This window comes from Chanodichthys erythropterus, chromosome 10 (assembly GCF_024489055.1).
Source record: "Chanodichthys erythropterus isolate Z2021 chromosome 10, ASM2448905v1, whole genome shotgun sequence".
Classification (NCBI taxonomy): domain Eukaryota; kingdom Metazoa; phylum Chordata; class Actinopteri; order Cypriniformes; family Xenocyprididae; genus Chanodichthys; species Chanodichthys erythropterus.
In genome coordinates this window covers 32392071-32409296 of record NC_090230.1, presented here as the reverse complement: position 1 = coordinate 32409296, position 17226 = coordinate 32392071, and the positions used below count along the sequence as shown (strand labels likewise).

The window sequence follows — 17226 nt, the reverse complement described above, 5'->3', positions numbered from 1 at the left end:
GCAGACTTGAAACATGAAAGGGAAGTAAGCTTCAGTCTGGATGTGTGTGCTAACAATTGAACCAAGTGTGGAATCATGTTATGATTCACTGTTCTTCTCTCAGGTAACACAGTTCCTCCTTGACAAGACTCTTGTAATGGACGAGGACACACTTTATGAATTATCTCTGAAGATTGAGCCAAGACTCCCTCCTGCCAACTAAGCGTGACAAGAATGTTTACACCAGACGCAGATATTAAGTAAGAGAGTTGTAGTCAGTTTGTGGGAATCAATACTTCCATCTGAACTAAAGTCTGTCCATTATAAAAACGTCAATCTTTCCATATATTTACTTCATTGCATATAATTTTGTACTGTGAATTTTTTTCTTCTGTAAACTCAGGTATAAATGTGCCTTTTTGTAAATATTATGTACAGTTATTATATTCTGGAGTGCATATTTCTAGCATGATACATTTTAATATCAATTTGATAATCTCTTGAAATGTTTTTTCCTGAATGCAAAATATCAAATCCATTTTAAAACTCTGATCATTCCTTTAGTATAATGAGAATCATATTTGTATGTGTGCAGATGATTGTCGCTGAAGTGTGTGATTGATGTTCGCTGGTCCTATTTTGACAAGCAAGTTTCTTAATCACTCGTCAATTAAAATCCGCCCATATGTATGACAATCATGTCAGTTCATTAATCTGGAGTTTGCTGAAATGTCGAAGCTCAAACAAGCACCTTTACTGTTTACCAAAAGAAATATTTGTCAGTTGTTAATGTTAGGGATCATTCGTTTACACAGCAGGTCAGTTGCATTTTTGCCACGAGGCTGCATTTGCTCATTTAGCATGTTTTTGTTCGTAGAAATATTTGATATTTTTGGCATGTGTTTGCATGAATCTGTATTTAATATACAGTAATCTTAGAACATTCATTATATTTTAAATTTTTGTCTGTAACTTATGGATTAACAAAGCATTTATGTATATTCTACACTTAACTCTTTCCCTGCCAACGTTTTTGTGATCATTTTCACAAATCTTTCATGGCCCCCAGAATATTTTGTTGTATGTATATATCTGAACATACAATATATCAAAAGAAAGAACAGAGCCTATCTTAGCTTTGTGAGTATGACTGAGTGTTTCATAAAAAAGCAATATTTTGAACAAAAAACTGAGAAAATCTCGTTTTTGTCAAAGATTTTGTTCATAACGGATTTAGAACAATGATCAAAATATAAATGGAGTAGATCAAGTCTATCAACACCCCCAAAGTTTTGTTTCCACTTCATGGGTTCAACATTTCATTCGGTAATGATATTCAGTTTTGAATGTTTGATGATCACGTTAGCTAACATGTGCGTAAGCAATGCTTCTATTGCTTGTTTGTGCTTATTTTTTGGATCTGGAGATTCTGTACTATTTCAGAAGATCCATAATAACGCCCCCCTAATGAAAGAGTTCGCAACTCTGGCCCTCAAAGTCCACTTTCCTGCAGAGTTTTGCTCCAACCTTAATCAAACGTGCCTGAACAAGCTTATCAAGGTCTTCAGGATTACTGTTACAGGCCGGTGAGTTTGATCAAAGTCCTTTTAAGGCAACTCATTTTGCTCAGAGGCCATCTTTGAAACACCTCCCCTACCTCTTTGAATGGGGAAACATCAAAATCACCAAGCTTATTATTAAATTTCATAATTGAAATCACCAATGAAACAGCTGACCCATAAATTTTCCTTCTAAACCCTCAAATCATGACAAAAAACTGAATTTTTCAGGTTGAACCAGCCAATGCACATGTGCACATCTCAGAACGCTGACTGTTGACAGCTGCAGTGTTATTGACTTTACCAATTGGCTCTTTTATTTAGAAGGCGGGACTTATTCTCCCATATTGTGAGTTGCACTTTCTCCAATTCATAGTAACATGAGTGCACCGTCTTTGTGTATCTATTTAGATTTGATCAAGGTTGGAGCTAAACTCTGCAGGAAAGTGGACCTCGAGAGCCAGAGTTGAGAACCCTTGTGATAGGTTGTGTCGTAAATGACGGAAAATCTCATCAATGGCGGGGAAAGAGTTAATGAAACTGTTAAAAATGACCATGATACAGTGATGGTAATGCCAAGGTACTTTAGCACTGATTTATTTCCATATATGTGTTTCATGGTGTTTACACGGCAATCCATAAAGATGGTACTTTTTGGTGAACGCAGATGTCGTTTATTGCTGATTTCAACTTGAGCAGGGATTTATTAACCAGTATACAGTTTTTTCATAAAGTTTACTCTACACATCTGTATCGTGTCAGAATTAAATTTTTAAACAAATGCTTTTAAGTGTGCATTTTAAGTCTGTTTTTGTATAAATAGAAACAGATTACTGTTTTTTGATTAATTCAAACATAGTTTCAGCAGAATATGTACAGTGCCCTGTTTATTTAATTGGTTATATATGTGTTTATTTTAACTTCTACCTGGAAAACGTAGTCATTGAGAACTTTAAGCAGCCCTGCGTTGTTGTTTTTATTTAAACAATGTTGTTGACTCGTGCACACTTCAAGAAGGAGTGTCTTTACCTCTTTTCATATTTGAATTCACATACATGTCTTTTTTCAATCACTAACATAAATGTACACCTATCCATTGACATAACTGTAAATTATGAAATAAAACTTTTTTTGTCTTATCTTCTGTATGCTTGTTTTCTATTATGCATTCAAAAGATCAATTAGATATATCAATGTGTTTATCTATAATTCTGGCTGTCTTGTGCATCTCAAAGTTGTGATTGAGATTTTAAGAAAGTACTGTAGAAGTCCATGTTTCCATATAAAACTGATAAGTTTTAAAGAGCTGATAGTGGTTCTGTTTAAGAGGCTGTGTATAGCGCAAAATGCTGGACCATGGCAGCAGGTCTCAAGGACAAGCCGGACGCCAGACATGGGTTATGACCTGGCACTTACGTGGAAGAGGATTGGCCATCAGGTCGGCTTCTAATCCCATATCCTGGGAGGACCGCCAGCTTCACTCTCAGACTGTGTGCTTCCTGACACAGCCTACTGTAACAGAGGAGACTCTACAGGTAAAACTTTCTTCTACTACTTAATCATAAAAATCACTTGAATGTAGATCCTTATCCAGAGTGAACTAAAGCTAAGTTTGAGAATAAGGAATTTCGTTGGCTGGTAAGAAATAGTTTTCATTAATATCATTTTTCATTTAACTGAAAATATTGAGAATGCCGTGTGCAATGTGGTAAAGCCAACCATTAACTTTTTTTTTTTTTGCTTGGATATTTACAAAGTGCACTGCAGTGCATATTTGATAGAACTTTTGATTCATTTTAAAACTTGTTTGTAAAATATATTGCAGATACCCATACGGCACAGGTTACTATTTCCACAAGAAGCATTTAGTGGAATCACTGTGCCATCTTTAAGGACATTATACAGTAGTTGTAGCATCTTACATTTACATTTATGCATGTATCAGATGCTTTTATCCAAAGCGACTTACAAAAGCAATTTGTCAAAGAGCCAACAATATTCGTAATGTACAATGCCAGGTTTATCAGACATCTAGATTATACCATAACCTAGCTATAGCTATCAAACCCTAACAACTAGATTATTATTTAATGGTTTTCTCCAAACATTATAGACTAATCCTTGGGTTAAAAGCCTAATAATCCCCCACAACTCCGCCGAGAGATAGACTTTAAACCACAGTGAAGTGCTGACGGGCCACCTGCTCAGAAGTATCACAGAGTGTTCATGGTTTTGCTGTTTTATGTAGATCTGAGTTCAGGCTGCCAGATTCTGGCTGGGTCTTGTATCCACTTGTGTGACCGGTTCAGAATGTCACTGCTGAGCACGAGGCCTCAGGATAGACTGATGCCAGTAGGGGCTTCGTTCCAAACACTTCATGTAGTCTGCTAGTCTATTAATAACACTTTCACTTTTAGACAGTAGTGTCAACAGGGTTGGATTTTTCAATGATGTCACCAAATGTTAAAGTTTAAGAATCTGCATTAGAAAAACCCATATTCATTGACAAATGCACTTAATATTTGGGGGACTGTCTTTAGTGTGGTTAATTGTAGGTTTTCAAACTGTAGAGTTGCATTTGAAATGAATCTGAAGTTTTGTTTGGTTCTCATTGACAAAATTCTGTTTAGCTTGACTACTAAACTATGCCCTATATTTAAGAAAATCCTCAGAAACATTATAAAGGTTTCTCCATAATTGTCCTTTAAAAACCGGTAAAGGACAAGTCTTTAAGATTTGAGATGTAACCAGTCAGTAGGCTGCCATCTTAAACCAGGTGACACTTTTCAGCCAAGGGCACCATCTGTCAACTAACACAATATTTGTTTGATTGCTATAGTCTGAAATGGAGCATTTTTTGCTATGATCATTCTGAAAACCTTGCCATTCTGTTCTACCAGTGCTGACCCGTCTGAACTTTTTGACAAAAAACGGTGTGAAGATGGCAAGCTCATTCGCCAAGATGATGTCGAGCCGCACCACTGGCTTGCTCATGGCGAGCCTTGGAGCTGGTGCTGTGGCAACCGGTTATCTACTGAGTGACAGTGCTGCCATTTCAGCAGAACAGAGGAGGAAACTATACCCTCCCAGGTAAGCACTAGAGTGGTGAATTCAATTACATCCCATTGATAATACTGCATGGAATATAGCTAGTGAGTGTATAGCAAATATCAAGACTCTTGCTTGCTTTATGATTACCATTTGTCAATTGACACATCGCTAATTCAGTAATCATGTCTGAATAAAATGCATGAGAGGCTAATATGATTTTAACATTCATCAAATGCACCCAGAAGGGTGCGGTATGTTTCTATTCCATCAGAGTTAACTTGCACCTGTTCTGTAATGGAAAAAAATATGATCAGGCGTAGAGCTCATGATGTACTGTGTGATGAAGTGCCACACGTTAACTGAGTGAAAGGTAAATGGGTGGGAACATGACACTTAAGTAGCTTATGTCCTGTCCCACACATTACCTCTTTTACACTCCACGCTATTAGATGCCAAAGATCAAATCAGATCAGCAGTCCAAGACTGAAGTTTCTTGAAAGAACCTACTGTGAAGCGAGTTGGTCTTTTAGGTTGATCCAAGACCAACACCCTAAACCCTGAACAGTCAGCTGAGAAACTGCAGTAACTGTTTATGATCAGTCAGTCTCTTGTCACAGTCCTATAGATTTTGGATTTAGGCCAAGTTCACAAGAAGTCCATCTGCCCCAAATGCCACTCTCAGGCTTTGCGATCATCTGAGTCCACACTGACATAATCCTGGATAGACTTTCGGGTAGTAATCCACTACCGTACTAAAGTCTACACTAGTGTAGTCTCGTGATATGACTGATATCATTACTCTGCACAAAGTGAATGAGTTGAATAGTCTTATAGCAGTAGATTGAAATGACCTTCTGTAGTACGCCCTGTGGTATCAAGATTGCTTCACTCTACTGCTGATCAAACTCCTCATTTCTACAAGAATTCCATGAGGGTTATTGCCAAAAATCTTGTACATAATTTTCCTCTGAGTCACTTCTTCCACAGGGTCAAAGACAGAATAAGACTTATGATGTGACACTGTGTTCCTCAACAGTGCTGACTTCCCTGACCTTCGCAAACACAACAACTGTATGGCCAGTGCGCTGACCCCTGCCATCTATGCCAAGCTGAGGGACAGGGTTACCCCAAACAACTGGACTCTTGACCAGTGCATTCAGACTGGTGTGGACAACCCCGGTCATCCCTTCATCAAGACAGTTGGGATGGTCGCTGGTGACGAGGAGAGCTATGAGGTACAGCAATACATTCATACTTCTCTTCTAAAGGAAGATTTGTTCAACCCTTTCTGAAAAGACCAGCATGCATTGTATTTAGGATGCTGGCTTCTTAACCAGCAGGCTTCCTTAGTCATCCTGCTCCAGCAGACATTTTGTTGGTGAAGGGTATGGCTATGTTGGTCAGCTATCTAGCTTCATTGGAAGTTTTGCTGGTGAAAGGTACACCTATGTTGGTCTGCTAGCCAGACCAGCAAAAAAAAACACTTCTAAACAACATAAACCAGCTTGGCCAAGTCAAATTCATTATTGTATAAGCTGGTCTTTTCTACAAGATCTGATTTTGCCTCTCCTCTCTTGATGTCTTGCAAACTACTTAGGAGGGACAACACCCTTGACTTCTCTGTTGTAGGTGTTTGCTGAAATCTTTGATCCTGTAATCAAGGATAGACACAATGGCTATGACCCAAAGACTATGAAGCATCCCACTGACCTGGATGCCTCCAAGGTGCACATCTGTTTTTATCTCTTCATATAAAATACGTTTCTCAGAGTTCCATTTGATTTTGTTTTCATTCTGGTTGTTTTTTATCTTGCAGATCCATTCAGGCGTATTTGACGAACACTACGTCCTGTCCTCCCGCGTCCGCACAGGCCGCAGCATCCGTGGCCTCAGTCTTCCCCCTGCCTGCAGCCGCTCTGAGCGGCGTGAAGTGGAAAGAGTGGTTGTCCAGGCCTTGGCTGGCTTAAAAGGAGACCTCTCTGGACGTTACTACAGCCTGACTGAAATGAGTGAAGCCGAGCAGCAGACACTTATCGATGTGAGCTGCTTCCATAAAGTTCTTTCTTTCATGGGATATTTTGGTCCTGACTGGGTTCTAGGTTAAGTGTTTGGTTGATAATGTGATTGGTTTTAATGGAGTTTCCACACATCATGATGCTGAACTCTTCCTTTCATGCTGGCATGGCTTAGGAGCATTTTCTCTTTGACAAGCCTGTGTCTCCTCTGCTCACTGCATCTGGGATGGCCAGGGATTGGCCCGATGCTCGTGGGATCTGGTAAGGCTAGAGTGAGAGAGAAGAAGACATGGTAGCACAGCCCTAACAATCCCAACTTTTCCAAGTTTTTTATAGGTTACATTTGACTCAAGCGAATTTCCAAGCGTCTGGTTTTCCCCTTATTCTGTTCTACTTCTCTAGTTCCACCTACCTTTGTCTACCTTTTATCCTTCTGTAGGACCACTTCCTGTTTGACAAACCTGTGTCCCCTTTGTTGACTTGTGCCTTTATGGCCCGTGACTGGCCAGATGCAAGAGGCATCTGGTATGGCTTTACGAAGTTCTTAGCATGACTTGATCACCATTTGTGTTGCTAACAAGAAGTCACATAAGAAATATATAAAAATTCTAATATTTGCCTGCAAGTAAAGAACTACCTTCAGATAAACTGTATTCATAGGTAGCTTAAATTCAATGTTAGATTGAATGCATGACATGGAACACTATTGCAAGAGGCTCTTGACTTCATAAAGCATGAAGAACTTAACTGGCATGAGTGACAGTGATTCGCCCATATACATTATATGGTTCCTACATGGCATTTTGGTTTTGAGCAAGAGCTCCTTCTTGTCTCCTAAACATCCAATCATTTGCAAGGCATAACAATGAGAAGACCTTCTTAATATGGATCAATGAGGAAGACCACACCCGTGTCATCTCCATGGAGAAGGGCGGCAACATGAAAAGGGTGTTTGAGAGGTTCTGCAGAGGACTCAAACAGGTAAAACCATCATACTTGTCCATTAACCAAGCTGACTGCTCTAGAGTTGTATATATTTGATTGTCTCATCTGTAAAATTGTCCTGTAAAGTTAATGGTTTTCATCTGTTGGCTGCTTCTCTGTTGAACAGGTGGAACAACTGATTCAGGAGCGAGGCTGGGAGTTCATGTGGAATGAACGTCTTGGTTACGTACTGACCTGCCCATCCAACCTGGGCACTGGCCTCAGGGCTGGTGTACACGTCCGCTTGCCAAAGCTCAGCAAGGTAACAGTAATTAGCTTTATCTTATAGTGAAATCTTTCGGAAAGTGTATTGAATGGTGAAAACCTGTCTAATTAAAACAATTGCCTGTAGGACCCTCGTTTTGGCAAGATTCTGGATAACTTGCGGCTGCAGAAGCGTGGCACTGGAGGCGTGGACACAGCTGCGGTGGGCGACACCTTTGACATCTCAAACCTTGACCGCCTGGGCAAATCCGAGGTAGGTCATTCAAGCCATTGGGTTAACAACATAGAGATTTACATGTGTAATGTAGGCCAGGAAGAGCTGTGCCTGTAAACCTCACTCCCCTGGCCTCAAGAGGCACACTAGTGACTGACGCTGGAGGCTGCGGTCTTTAGCATCCTTGTTAGCATGCCTGCCTCCCATGCAGGAGACGCCGGTTTGAATCCTGCTTGGAGCAGGTCGAGTAGGACCGGTTACATTTGGTGCCGTGACCCGGACAGAAGTGAGGTTTAGGGGGGGTGAGTGTAATGTAGGCCAGTAAGAGTTGTGCGTGTAAACCTCACTCCCCTGCTAGACACTGCTGTCTTTAGTGTTCTTGTTAGCGCTCCTGCCTCCAATGCCAGTTCGAATCCTGCTTGGAGCAGGTTGAGCAAGACCGGTTACATGTGCATAAGATTCTGGTGTAACTCTGCTTTTCTGTGCCAGGTGGAACTGGTGCAGCTGGTCGTTGATGGTGTCAACTACCTTGTAGAGTGTGAGAAAAGGCTGGAGAAGGGCCAGGATATCAAGATCCCTGCACCCATCCAACATTTTAAGAAGTAAGCAACACTCTTCTGATGAAGGCTGGATCCAGTACAGCAAAGAGAAACATGGACACTCCTTCCACCAATCCCAGAACTGAAGGTCTTATATGTATAGTAAGCTCAATAAAATGAACCCTAAAACTACAAATGCTTTCTTATTTCTTTGCAACCACTAACATCATGACGTGTGCACACAGCAAGCAATTGCTAGAGCTCTGCTATTACAATCAACAAAGCCAATATACTTGGTAGCGGCGTATATAGCTTCTTTTGCTAAAGCAGGTGCTCTAGTTGGCGTTGCTTGCTTTGCAGGGTAGACTCATCTTATGTTGCTGCCAGAAGCTTTTTACTCTTAAGTATTTAGCAGCAGGATGTTACTATCAATGTCGACACAATTGCTCTGCTAACACAGACAGTAATGGGTTTATCACGACAACATTGAGCTAAGGTTCTAGGAACCCAATGTCTAGACACATGGCTCATGCACTATACTAATCAAACCAAGACTCTTTTTCTTGAAGATTTCTTAATGAGTCTGGGGTCTGACTTAACACAACATCACCACCTCAAAGTCTATTTAATCATCCAGTTGCTTATTATATGCAATAAAAATCCAAACAATCTTTCAACATTTGTAAAATGCTGAAAGGTCCATTTGACAGCACCCTCTTTACACAATAGTTTGAACTGTAATCAATTGAACGCCAGACACTGGCCTCCCATCGTTAGACTAATCCAGTGGGGCTAATTTCTCCATTTAGAGCTGCTTAGTGACGTATTTAATAATGCTAATCTTGGTTCTATACTTAAGAGAAAAGCGGGTTAGGGGTGGGGGTAAATATGTGTCTGTGCTTCAACAAAATGGGTTTACTATGTTGTCTGTAGAGGCCACTGAAAAAATACAGAGGGGTATTTTTAGACGTCCATGCAATCAAACCCCATATTGTAGCCAATGATGATAGTAATACAACATTTTCCACCACTTACTTTTTGAGCAGGAGAATGTTAAAATATGTAGCACTTTTGAAATTCAGCCAATTATAGGTTAAATTATGTAATGAATGTTATTATATACATATGCCCTGAAAAAAAATTTAAGAATACTGTGTGTGACGCTGTACGTATGACTACCATTATTGAGAATTTATGGTATCATGTTTTTAGACTTCTTTTTCGATTAAAGTGGAGGCAAATTACCAGTAATTTTGTAGTTAAGGTCCGCAATAACCATATTAGTACTATGGTAACACAAGTAAACTTCTTGCTCTGTAGTCTATGAAAATAAATATATTCTAAAGGAAATTGAACAAATTGGCCCATTTACCTTGAAATCCTTAATCCAATATTTTAAGCAGATTTTCTTCAGTGATTTGGCGGTTAATTTCAGCGAGCACGTCTTCCTAGATCAAACATATCAAATGGTGCCCCCTAATGGTCATGATGATGAAGCGCTTCATCGTTAGATATACTAGAGGTTGTGAATTTTGGACCAACTGTATGGGTATTTTTTTTTTTTAAGAAACACTCTACAGTAATTTTCGAAATTAATATCATACACACACACACACAAAAAAAGCTTCCTTAAACCTTTACAAAATAGTACTCATTAGTAATTTTTTGTAAGCAGTAGTACTACATAAGTACTATGTTAACCTTACCCTGTTAACCTTATGTTAACCTTACCCTGCCTAATTTTCTGCCAGTTAACTAGTGAAAAGAGGTATTATATTCCTAATATGATTTCTTCACAAGTAGTTAAAGGAAGTATCATACTTGTTTAGTTTCAGACATTATAAAAGACAATCTCACTTTAAATTTTTGTGTTTCCAAGAAAGGTTTAGAGATATATGACATTCAGCCAGACACAAAGTCATTTTTGCTTTACTTTTTATGACATCATAAACATTATATTGGTGACAGTGACTAGTTGGTGATTCAATGAGTTACAAACTGAGATTATGACGAACATGAAATCTTATTCCACAGAAAACAGTGCAACCTAAGAAAAAAATAAAAACAATTACAGAGATGAGAGAGAAATATAAAAGAAACATTTGCCACACACCTTTGACGTATTATGTGTTTTCATTCAATGAACTATTGGATTTGTTTTCCTCAATGTCATAAATGTGAAAGTGAAAGACTTAACATTATACTCTGGTTCACCGTAGTATTCTGCTATGAAAACGGTCAAGATTTATCACACAGCAGATTACATGACCTGAACACATCTCTGTGCAATTTAAGAACAAATTAAAAGGAACAACCTTTTGCCCCCGTCCTTCCCCACCCCCAAATCTCACCACTTTTATCAAGTTCTCATTTGCATGTTCCCCTGATCACAATTTCAACATACTTCAACACCCAGAGGCTGAGAAGTCTCGGGTCTTTCTGTCGAAGGTGAAATGCGGCTGGGATGCTGGACGCTGGATCCACGGGTGACCGAGAGTGAGGGCGGACTGGCGGGGACTCGGATTGGGGGAAACGGTTTTGGAGGAGTGGGCAAAGCAGAAACATGGGAAACGCGCCCATGCGATATCAGTCCACTGGCCGCTTCTCACCGTGTTTCTTTGTAAACTCTTCTGCATTCTTAAAGAATTTTTTACGGTCTTTTGAATATTCCTCCGCTAGGTCGGCCCTCAACGGGTGTTCTGGTTGGGGGTCGTTGACGAGGGCGATGAGAGACTGGATTACTGGTTAAAGAGGGCAAAAAAATATATTTTTATGCACATTTTTAAAAATATTTTTTTATGAAAATTCTGTTATTAATTACTTACCCACGTCACTTCAAACCCGTAGGACTTTTGTTCATCTTTTGAACACAAATGAAGATCTTTTTAATGAAATCTGAGAGCTTTCAGTTGCTCCATTGACAGGCTACGCAACTACCACCTTAAAGCCGCAGAAAGACAGTAAAGACTAGAGCTGCAACAACTAATCGATAATAATCAATAATGAAAATCATAGACAATGAACGTCATTATCGATTAGTTCCATCTACCCACCATGCACGGAAAACTTCCGCCAGTTGGGTCAAATTACAGCACTGAATAATGCATTTCTATAGACAAAATGCATGCAAAAATAGAGGAAACTGCTGCGCGAAAGTTATGTGATCCAAACGATGCCCAACACATGACAATACTTTATTTTAAGCTTCAAGCTAATGCATTAGTGTAATTTTTTTTTTTTCACTTTCTTATCCGTATCTGTGTTACACAAGTGTTTCAATTTTGTATGAAGGCTTGTCCTGACAAGTCTGTGTTAAACTTCAGAATTTACTGAAACAGACAGGATGCATTAGAGAGGGAGACAATTAAAATTTAGTGCAAAAATATTAATTTTGATGAAATATCTGTTGTTGGATGTCAAGTTACATTTAGGTTTAAAAGTCAATATTTCATTCAAGTATTTTATGAGAATAGTAACTGTAATGGGATAACAGCATATAATTGAATACAAATGTAAGACATTCATATATAATATTCATTATATGTTTTCATAGCATTCATTTGGCGTGTTTGTTTGAAGGACAGCATTGGGCATGATGTGGAATAGTGTGTTGTCAATAAAATTTAAAAAAAGGAAAGAAAAAAAAACAAGAAAAGAAAATTGGGCTTTTATCCTATTAATCGAAGAAATAATCTGCCAACTAATCAATTATAAAAATAATTGTTAGTTGCAACCCTAGTTATGACATCATTAAAGTAATCCATGTGAGTCCAGTGGTTTAACCTCAATTTTATGAAGTGACGCGAGTGCTTAGTTTGGGCAAAAAAACATAATTTACCACTTTATGTACAAAATATCAATCTCTAACGCATGTTCGTGTAACGCATCCGTGTTGTGTTGAAGCGCAGGGAAGAAGACAAGAAGCAGGTTTTTTTAATGGATGTCAATGGAGGAGAGGCTTCACTACACTAAATAAAATGCTTTTGTGAGGAAATAGCTTATTTAATGAATCTTCCACGTTTGCTCTTTAACATTTGTTTTTGATTGATCTATTTTTAGAGTTTACACCGAAAAAAATGCATTTTATAAGAGACATCAAGGACAATTGCTCTACAGGTACGAATCAGTGATCCACATTAACCGTTGCACTTTCTCCAATGGTAGAGCCACGGACCCTCGTATCTCCCAATAATAAGACCATCTGAGCAGACTTGCGCACGAGAGCACCATTACACATGCATGTGTTGACACAAGAGCGGATGGTGTTAAGTAAACGTGCATTGGAGATTAATTCTTTGTAAAGAAAGTAGAGGTGCACCGATACTAAATTTCTCTGCCGATACCATATTCAGAATGATATCAGCCGATGGCAATACCGGATAGTTTAGTTTTTCTTAAGGAAAAAAAATCTCTCCCAAATAATGTTGCAAACTATACAGCGAACCCTCTCATTTGGTACAGTACAATATTAAAGGTTACAATTAACAGCAGAAGTTTTAAATTCAGCTGCTGTTTATTTTCAGATAATTACACTCAAATAAAAACTGAAATGTTTGTATTAGTATCACAAAAGGTAGTTTTCATAAGCACTTGTTGTCTTCATGGCAAATTTACACACATATAATTAACAGTAAATAGGCTCCTCTCTAGTGTTTTTTATATACAGATAGCTAAGGAACTGTGAACATTGGAAAACATTCCTGAAGTAAATGTGACATGATGTGACATTGTTCACAAGCTGTTTTATTGACGTCTTTCTGCGGTTGAAACACAAATAAAAGTGATTACATGAGACATGATAAATTACGGTAAGTTGTACTAGGCTATATATAACTTTCAATATACCTTTGATGTTCATGCATGTTTTTCGAGATATAACTTGTATTGAAGAAGAAGAAAAGACTCAATCCGTGCTGCCGCCTGAACTGAGCCACTACAGTGATCTGACACGTCACATTTAAGAGTGTCAAAATTTATTCTTATCAGAAGTAACAAAGCTTTTTGTGATTATTGGATGGGAGGTGCAACAAATAATATTTGATGTAGCAAAAAATAAAAATGCAAACCTGGCAACCCTGGCTTGAACAACGGGTAATAGGATCAAAAAGAGTCACTATTTTTAAACTGTTAATGCGTTAAAATTCAACATGAGTGATTTTCTTCACACACAGTATGTATGAGTTGCATACTAAACACTACTTTGATTAACACTATATAATCAGCATTGATAATCAGACGTTTTTAAACAATCAGCTTTAAACAATAGCTTTTATCAGCCGACACATCAGTGCATCTCTAAAATAAAGGGGTAAATAAATGATTTTTTTGCACAAACAAGGCACTCTTGTCGCTTCATAAAACCGAGGTTAAACCACTGGAGTCACATGGATTACTTTAATGATGTCTTTTCTACCTTTCTGGGGCTAGAAAATGGTAGTTGCGTAGCTTGTTAATGGAGGGACATCTTAGATTTCATTAAAAAGATCTTCATTTGTGTTCCTTAGATGAATGAAAGTCTTAAGGCGTAGTGACGTGCCGTACCTTGGTCAGTTTTGGTTGCGGGTTTCCAGTTCTCAGCACTTATAACTGGCAGGCACACCTGACCCTTCTCATCGATGTTCGGGTGATAGATCTTTGTTTTAAATGTGATCTTCGGAGGTTTAAAAGGGTATTCTGCAGGGAATGTGATCTCAATCCGGAATGCACCTTTATCGTATGGAGGGTTGTCCTGAAAAACAAAACGGGGCACATGATTCAAAATGATTCAATACAGAGAGCTTTTCTGATTGGATACTAAAGGGACGGCAGTGATGACACCTTTAGTAATTTTAGAGAAACACATTTGCAGTATTAAAACCTATGAGATGCTTTCAGACTTACAGGAACAATGAGTCCTTGCCAGGTCAGAATGTTGGACTCGTCCACCTGAATGTTGCGGAAATTTTTCATTCCAGACTTGCGAATTTCATCAAGTTCCTGTAAAACATAGAATATGATCCAGTTGCGTTGACACTATGAAGAAACCTGACACTTACTTCTCGAATCGTTGAGAGATTTGAGAAACCATAAAGTGAGAACAAGATACTTTCGGTTTCGCTGTGGTCATGTGCGCAATTGTAATACACAAATCACAACTCTATAGTTGCATTTACATTGTAAAAATTCAAGTTACTTTCATTTAAATCTGTTAAAATGGCACGGATTTGGGCAAAATACTGAGAATTGTTCTTGCACATTTAACAGGCTGCAAAGCCTAAGAGTATGAAATATGATTATAAATCAATAAAAATGAAAGAGATCATATATTTATCAAAGTGTCATCAATCTCAAGCAGATTTAGTCAATTATAAACGATTTAAACAAAGACGACAGACATACTTCCTGTTTCTTTTCCTCATTGCATCATAAATTAAACATTAAGACCGCCCAGAAAACTTCGTCTGTCATATTAAACGATTTATTTATCGTTATATTCTAATTCGGTCATAATTCGTGACTTGTTCGTAGTTGATAAACTTACCGTTAAGGAAGTTTCTAGCTTATCTATTAAACTAACATCCTCTGTCAACGAAAACATTCTTTATTCGACGTGCAAAAGTTTATTCTGATCCACATCATAAATTAGACTCGTCCAGAACACTGTTTATTTCACATGCGCTTTATTTGACTGTTTATTTTAATTTTAAGTGTATATTCGAACTACAGCTAAGCTCGTTAGCTTCTTCCTCATCATCCTCATCACATTTCACACCAGAGTGCTCTAAAGTTTCAGCTTTCCGACGAACAACGATTCAAGTTCGTGATATTTGTGTTTACGTTGGTAAAACGAGTAAAATCTGTATCAAGTATGCATAAAAGTAGATTTTTAGGAATATTTACCTTATGCAGTCGCCTGCTCGCCGCCATCTTGGATTTGCTTGTACCCACAATGCAAAGCTCGTTGAATTCGCTTCAGTCAGTTCAAAGTAATTATTAAAAAAAAAAAATTAATCAGTATATGGTGCAGGGTTTAGCTGCTTTAAGGATTAAAACAAATAAGAAACTTTAATAAATATACATTTGAATAAATTAATAAACATTTATATCCTCATGATGGTTACAATCTAATTCGTTTTATAAGCATATTATCTTATCTGACATACATTCAGCAGTACAACTGTAGAAAAGATACACAAAATAAAAACAAAACTAGATGACGATACTATCAACGCCTAAATGAATGGTACAGCGGTCACGTGGTACAAGTAGGAGCTCTCTGAAAACTCCCAGTTTACAAGTTGTAATCACGAGCACGTGAACACTTTTTTTTACAAGTGCGTACCTTATGTTAACTGAAAAATACACAGTTGTTTAGATGACAACGATTCTAAATGTTATAAATATCATTACCTGTCTATATATGTTATATATAGAGATAAATATTTTTCATATTCTTAAGTAGAATCTACTTTAATAGCCTATAAGAAAGAAAGCAATCCAAAACGAGTCCACTAGAGGGTGGACGAGCATTTTAGTGCTACACATTCTGACCCAAACACAAATTTTGGATCACAATAAGGCTACTCATGTCTGTTTACTGAAGTAGCCTATATGTAATGGAAAAACTGAAATATGAAAGAAGAAATAGAGAGTAAAGTGGAATTTTTAGCCTTGTAGTTGCACATATTTCCTTCTCTTTACATCTATACTTCCCATTTCTATAGTACTTTCTATAGCTCATCATTTTTAACCTAGTTCCACCTGCTGTAACACCAGAGAACGTTCACGTATAGACCTGTTGTTCTTGATCAAAGCAGCAGAATATGCAATAACAACAAAAAAATGTGGCTTCAATTAAAGTTATGAAATTATAATCAAAGTTTTGATTTAAAAACTATTCAAGCATAACCAAATTAAAGAAAACATGGAAAAAGAACATGATGAATATAACAATTATTTGAATTATTTATTCAAATTATATACTTTTATGATATTTTTTAAAGATATTTGAATTAAGATATTTTCTAAAATGTATTGTAGGTAAGGTAATCCAAAATTAGTGTAATGAATTACTCACCCTCATGTCGTTCCACACCTGTAAGACCTTTGTTCATCTTCAGAACACAAATTAAGATATTTTTGATTAAATTTGATGGCTCAGTGAGGTTGCATTGAGAGCAATGCCATTCAAACTCTCAGGTACTAAAAACAAATCAGTTCATGTGAGTTCAGTGTTTCAATCTTAATATTATAAAGCGACAAGAGTACTTTTTGTGCGCCAAAAAAACAAAATAATGACTTTTTAACAATATTTATATGGGCCGATTTCAAAACACACTGCTTTGGAGCATTACGAATCGAATCAGTGAATCGGAGCGCCAAAGTCACGTGATTTCAGCAGTTTAGCCGTTTGATAGGAGATCCGAATCAATGATTCAAAACAAAAGATTCATAAAGCTCAGAAGCTTCATGAAACAGCGTTTTGAAATCAGCCCATATAGATATTGTTGAAAAGTCGTTATTTTTTTTTGTTGGCGCACAAAATGTCTTCTTGTCGTTTTATAATATTAATATTGAACCACTGAGCTCATATGAACTGATTTAAATATGTTTTTTAGTACCTTTGTGGACCTTGAGAGTTTTAAATGCAAACCTCACTGAGCCATCGGATTTCATCAAAA

The 17226-nt window shown here is 37.7% G+C and overlaps 3 protein-coding genes across 4 annotated transcripts in view; 2 read left to right on the top strand and 1 right to left on the bottom strand.

The window, feature by feature from the left end:
* Positions 1–2622, top strand: part of rasgrf2a (Ras protein-specific guanine nucleotide-releasing factor 2a) — a 40591-nt gene extending 37969 nt beyond the window's left edge. Inside the window, exon 28 of the mRNA XM_067397356.1 lies at positions 104–2622. Coding sequence (XP_067253457.1) covers positions 104–202 — 99 coding nt within the window. The 3' untranslated portion in view covers positions 203–2622. The remainder of the gene's footprint in view (positions 1–103) is intronic.
* Positions 2623–2948: 326 nt separating this feature from the next.
* On the top strand, positions 2949–8750 carry ckmt2a (creatine kinase, mitochondrial 2a (sarcomeric)). 2 transcript variants are annotated; one of them, XM_067397357.1, is made up of 10 exons: positions 2949–3073; positions 4439–4628; positions 5626–5824; positions 6219–6314; positions 6406–6627; positions 7044–7129; positions 7462–7585; positions 7716–7850; positions 7941–8066; positions 8517–8750. In XM_067397357.1, the coding sequence occupies exons 2-10, from the start codon at positions 4480–4482 to the stop codon at positions 8631–8633; spliced, it is 1254 nt and encodes a 417-aa protein (XP_067253458.1). In that variant the 5' UTR covers positions 2949–3073; positions 4439–4479; the 3' UTR covers positions 8634–8750. The 2 variants fall into 2 exon arrangements, with proteins under 2 accessions (XP_067253458.1, XP_067253459.1); XM_067397358.1 differs by having other exon boundaries at positions 3036–3176.
* A 1739-nt stretch (positions 8751–10489) lies between these two features.
* ube2l3a (ubiquitin-conjugating enzyme E2L 3a) lies at positions 10490–15508 on the bottom strand. The gene is made up of 4 exons (XM_067397355.1): positions 15446–15508; positions 14447–14542; positions 14108–14294; positions 10490–11307 (listed from the first exon to the last, which is right to left on the bottom strand). The coding sequence occupies exons 1-4, from the start codon at positions 15470–15472 to the stop codon at positions 11153–11155; spliced, it is 465 nt and encodes a 154-aa protein (XP_067253456.1). The 5' UTR covers positions 15473–15508; the 3' UTR covers positions 10490–11152.
* Positions 15509–17226: the final 1718 nt, after the last annotated feature.